Raw genomic sequence first — 6000 nt, 5'->3', positions numbered from 1 at the left:
AATTTGCAATGCCGGTTGCATGCCCGGGCGGAAAGTTAGAACATATAGCCCATTGTTTCGGCAGATTAAAGGGAGCTTTGTCCTGCATCTAAACAGGGCTAGAGGCCTAATCCTTGGAGTATCCGATGCAGGTGCTGATGCAAAAATTAGAATTTTTTTTTCAAATTCAGTCTTATTTCCACAACAACTCCATTTTACCATTAACATAGAAAATGCTTCCTGCTCCTCTTCCAAACTCATTCTTGCCATGCTCAGATTCCTTACCCTCCTGCTGCAACTCCACTTTCACACATCCCAATTCCATCAGACTACTGTTACTTTTTAGGAACTCATCTGAATATCAATTCAAACATAAAAGTCAACAATGTTTAAGCACGCTTCCTGTTGTGTTACATGAAGTAACCATTTTCTGTAACTTCCAGCAAATTTATGAATGAAACTTCTTCTGAATGCATGAACTCAGGACACAGTCTACCATTTAATCAAGTCACCAGAGGAAAAAAAGTGTAATCATTTTCTAATTTATTACTTACAGGGAGGAGGGGGTCAGTCTCCAGAAATTACAAACACCGCATTGTCCATTCCAGGGCAGGTCATGTATGTATACAATGCCCAGGTACATTATATATACACACAAAGAAAAAGACTAAATTTGATTGTTCTTGACTACGGTTTCAAATTCCATTGATATTAATTAAGTACCATGTACAGTAATGTTGACATCCCCTGACTGCAATATATCTCACATAAAATGGAAGAGTATAAAATTTTGTGAAAACAACTCAAGACAGCAGGGTTGCATTACTGGTACTTTAACCGTATCAGTGAATGGGACTGTACACCAAAGCCTGCACTTCAGGATTACGCTATGTATAAACAACAGCTTTTACCCAAGAATAGAAACATAATCCATTCTTACTGCGTATATTCACAAGTTTTAAACAAAATTTCCCCGTTTATAACAGAACTGGAAATTTACCTCCAGACCCATCAATAATAGATGCGCATCAGAAAAAAAGTTACATTTTCAGTTCAAAAAAGTATCAATATAAAGGAAGCAAAAATGTTAAATATTATTCTGTATTTTCCAAACATTAGCAACGTCTTAAAAATCAATACTTCTATACTTAATAATTTACAGTGAAAACCTTAATGTTTTTCAGCAGCATGTGAAAGTCAAGGTTAATGTATGTATTGTGTGTGTTACAGTCCAGGTTAGGCATCCAAGTTGCATTGCTGACAGTCTTTCCATTTCTGTTTACTGAAATAGTTGAAGTAGAATGTGCTGATGAGGGAAGAGAGGCAGATTCGCTGTAGTGCATGTGTCACAGCGCACACTGTGCACCCCACAGACATATATGCGCCAAAGACACACACATTGGCGAACATGCAATCCAGTCAGAAAACTGTGTCCTGAGGTTTCTTGCAGCAAACTGGAGTGATTTTGATGTGTCGTACCATCATTTATGTGAAAGAGAGTGAGGTCCTAGTTGTACTGTACAAATTATTCGAAGCCTAGGTACTCATTAAGTCCATGCAAGGCTTGCCGAGGGTTAGGGAGATGTCATTCTGAAATAGAAACAGAAGAACAAATCAAATTAGGACATTCTCACGGTGTAAGATCATCTAACAGAGAATATGCAATACGGCCAAGTCATATATAAACAGAGAGTTGTGCATGTCTACTGCTTACACGAAGCAAGCAGAGATATAAATGAAACAAATAATCTTTTCAATCTTACCTTTTAAAACCCTGTTTGATTAGCAAATGGATCTCACTGCTTTGTTTTTGTTTTATAAGGCTTTGTAAACTACTATACAATACACAACTGCTTTTTCATAATATAGGCTCACATACATAATCCAACATGTATGTCTGCATGTACACAGGATGCCTGTACAGTTACATTACCATATTTTGGAGGAAACTGCAGCACTACAGTCTGCAACCATGAGACCTTGGCCAGCACAAGTAAAGCAGTATCGTTTAACTTGCATCTGTCATTCTAGCTTGAAAGGGTACAATGGTATTAGTAACCTCCATGGGAGTGAATATCTTCAGGCATCTTCTACTCTGCCGGTGTAACCTTGGCAGAACATGCATAAATGGAGTTTCCACCAAAGTTATGGCAGCAGAGCGGGACAAACCCAGAGGAAATTCACCCCTATGTTTTGATCCTATGTTGGAATATAAGGAAGAGTGTTTGCTCCATGTAATTTTCCACAGCTAATTGGCATTAGTTAGCATTTGGATGAGTTAACAGCTCACACAAGATGCTTTTAAGATGCAAATACCTCCTTTGTTATCGCATGGGAGTCAAATCAATGTATGATTCAGCTCCCATTTTCCACTTAAAATCAATTCAATTCTCAACAACTAATTTAAATAAAACCCAAAATTTTGATAATTTTCCAGCATTCAGCAACTGAATGCATGACTTTACATTCTTGTCACTATAAATTGCAGCAATAATGAAAGCAAAGTGAAAACCTCTTTGACTGCCACTTCAAGATCACTTACTAGAGTTGTGGCTCTTCTACCTAACAATAAAACTGGCCAAAAATAATATAGCAACCATTGGGCACGCACACATGCAGCATGTGGGCACTTTTTACTTTATTTTGCACTGGGCTAGAATTTACTCTGCTGGGTGCAGAAACTACAAGGCTGGTAAGTGATCCTAAAACTGCTTCACACAAAATAAATGAGAAGGCTCAAGGATGGCAGAAAGCATTGTAGCTGGTGGCAGCCATGATTTTTGCCTGCCACTTTCTCCATCCTGTTTTTCTATTTCATTACACCTTTGCTATTAGGCTGGTTTTATCAGCAAGTGTGGAAACTCAAAGTGCAGAGCAGCTTTCAAATATTGCTCTATTGTATCAATGAGTCCGTAGAATGAAGGAGTTTAACTGGGGTCAACAGTCTTTTAGCAGCCAAATCAGGTTGTGTCATTTCAATAATCTACCTAATTACATATAATTGTAGCATTCAGGAAGGAAAGCAAATTAAATGGCAGTCAGATGCAATTTCTCAGGATGAGCCAAGACAGCATATTTTCTAGAGTTTGCATTTCCATGGGCACCTGATAACCATTATGTTTCACTGTAGCAGCTATTTTTTCAATATACAAACTGTCAAATGCATTAGAAATAATATGGGGAAAATATACATAGACATCTCCATCAGGCCAAACAACAAACATGCTCATCTCTGTTAATGCTGAACAAATGCTCTTTTTCCCACCACAGCAACTTTACAACAGCTTTAAAATAGCTAAGGACATAAAAGGGATGGTGGAAGGAAGAGGTTGGACTGTTCTGTACAACAGACATTGAAAAAAAATCTGGAAAGAGAACATCCAGTGAGTCACGATGCCGATTGACCCTTTGAGGACAGCAGTACTATTTTGGCACCAGAAGATGAAGCATAAACCATAAACCGGAGCACAAGCCATAAACCAGGAATAAATCATACATTATAATATTGAATGGTGAGCTACTTATGGTTATGTCCCTTTTATAAGGTTTACTTCAGAACACCAAGGACTACATTTAAGGGTTAGGTTTATATAAAAGTCAGTACAGCTCACTTGAATGAAGAAATCAGGATTCCAAAATACTTTTTGAAAATTAAACCATACGCTTCCTTCAAAAAGTGCTGGGAACTTTTTAAAACTATCATATGAAGGAAAGACTGAGGAGAATGATACTATATTGTGAGGAGAGATGAAACTTGACAATTAGGATAAAGCACAACTACAGACTCTCAGATTTTTACGCAGGAGTCAGAGATGAAAGCAAATCTTTCAGTGGCTGTCAACATTTTCAAGTTAACTAGCACAGTTTGGTCATAAATAGTGAGGCTGGGAAGTTGGGCACAGGAGCTTATTGGAATGTTCGTGTGCTTCTTCATAACTCATTAGTGTTAAATATTCCACAATACGTAGTGCCCAGTCACCATGGATCCTGGAAGAACAAACTTTTGCACAATGCTGACTGCTGTGGTCTACTCAGTCATGCATATTTAGTAATTCCTGCATCACAGAGCAAAGCAAGAGAATTTGAAGAATCAGAACAAAATTAGATCTACCTCAGGACCTGGGTCCCACAAGATATTTCATTATTTACATAAGTACATCTTCCTGTTTCCACAATTTTTAAAGTTGAGATTTAAGTGATCCTCCCAGTCACTTCATACGACTTCTTCATCTCCAGATTCAATTACTCCAACACTCTTCTTGATGGATGCCACAAACTCCATCCTGCTGCACATATCTTGTTCTACAAGAAGTCCAGCTTGCTCATGACCCCAGTTCTCACTGACCTACATTGGCTTTCCGTCCCCCAACACCTCAACTTTAAAATCTATGTTTTCACCTATAAATCCGTTCGTGGCCTCACCCCACATTATCTTCCCAGTCTCCTCCAGCTTTATATCCTCTCCTAAACCTTTACTCCTCTGACAACAGTTTAAAAGGAGGTATATTGTTTAATTTTGGAATAAGAGAACTGCTAGAATCCTGATTCTTAGCAGTTTATCAGCAGTAGAATGCGTATTGTTTAAGCAACTTTGCATTTCACAACATGATATCTAGCTGTTTGGAGCCCCGATTCCAAAAATCTCAACAGGCAAAAATTATTGAAAATAAAATTGAGCGCTGTGTTCAGTCATAGTTTCGAAATCTAATTACCAAAGTTTTTGTGATTACTATTTGGACATACGGCTCCATATAGATGTGAAACGTGGATATAATATTGTATCAAAAGTTTGTGTCCCATTTGATCTGTATGGCTTTCCTATGGCACTTAGACCAACATGTGCACTGATCAGAATAACTTTAAAAAAAAACACATTCATGAAAAAGAGATAACGCACATGTTTCCCAGAGGCACAGCAACTCAACTCTATATGTTCATAACAGCATGTATTGAATCACAGACAAGGCCAATGAATTTAAGAGCAGATTAATAACAATGAACAATCCAATCAATTAGTGAACTCATTAAGACAGCAATAACTGTTTTCAGAAGCAGCTTCATTTGTCACATTTATGTTTGGTACCTGTATATGAACTGCAAGTATATGTTTTTAATCTATGCAACACTACCGGGCCATTGGACTTTCATAAAAATGACAAAAATTTCAGTACAGGAGGCCATTGGGCTTGTGCCGATGCTAGCTCCCCTATCAGAACATCTACTCAAATCTAATTTCCTTGTGAATTTCCCATGTCTTTTACTATCTTCAAGTATTTATCCAATTATGTCTGCAGTCCAGTTACTTTATCATCTCCTGCAGTAGTTTTCAACCCTCTCTGTTTGGGAAATTCCATGGAAATATTGATAAACTCCCAGGAACTCCCCATCCAGATGTCTGAAAGACATCTTCAGCTAAGGAAAACAATGCTTTCATTGCAAAATACATTTTCTATTAGTGTACAGCAACAGAAAAATACATGCTAATAAGTCAGGAAGTATACATAAATACAGAATTCTGATGAGAAACAGACAGTAATCTATATCTTCAGAGACCCCTAGGATGTAGGGACTCCAATATGAAAACCGATGATCTAGTGCTGGCACCTACCCCCATCTTCAGTCTTGAGTCCTCAAGAGTTACTCAACAGTAAAATCTAGCCATTATTCAGAAGAAATTAAACAGCAGTTTCTTAATACTAAAAATAAAATTCTGATAGAAAGCCAGAGGTTTGTAATGCACTTCAGCATTAATGCTGAAACAAAGAAAGCAGAGAATTTCTTCATAAACAATCACTTTGATAGGTTCCAAATTCCAAATTAAAATGATCAACAAATTTTGAAGACATCATATAACCCAGTGGATCATGGTACGGTAGAGTACGGGAGATGGCAAATGAACAAGGTAAAGATTTTAAATGGCATTAAAAGAAACGTTGTTATGGGTTCACAGAGGATGAAGTGCATGCACACCTTCTACTGTATTATAAATTGCATCCCAATAGCAAAGGTGTAAACAATTGG

General features: G+C 37.5%; 1 protein-coding gene across 2 annotated transcripts in view; it reads right to left on the bottom strand.

Annotated features, from left to right (window-relative positions):
- Positions 1 to 505: 505 nt before the first annotated feature.
- irs1 (insulin receptor substrate 1) overlaps positions 506 to 6000 on the bottom strand; it is a 47087-nt gene continuing 41592 nt past the window's right edge. For both annotated transcript variants that reach the window (XM_067995107.1, XM_067995108.1), the window contains one exon: positions 506 to 1569. In XM_067995107.1, coding sequence (XP_067851208.1) covers positions 1565 to 1569 — 5 coding nt within the window. In that variant the 3' untranslated portion in view covers positions 506 to 1564. The remainder of the gene's footprint in view (positions 1570 to 6000) is intronic.

This window comes from Heptranchias perlo, chromosome 13, assembly GCF_035084215.1.
Source record: "Heptranchias perlo isolate sHepPer1 chromosome 13, sHepPer1.hap1, whole genome shotgun sequence".
NCBI lineage: Eukaryota > Metazoa > Chordata > Chondrichthyes > Hexanchiformes > Hexanchidae > Heptranchias > Heptranchias perlo.
The sequence above is the reverse complement of the archived record's forward strand: the minus strand, read 5'-3'. Positions and strand labels throughout refer to the sequence as shown.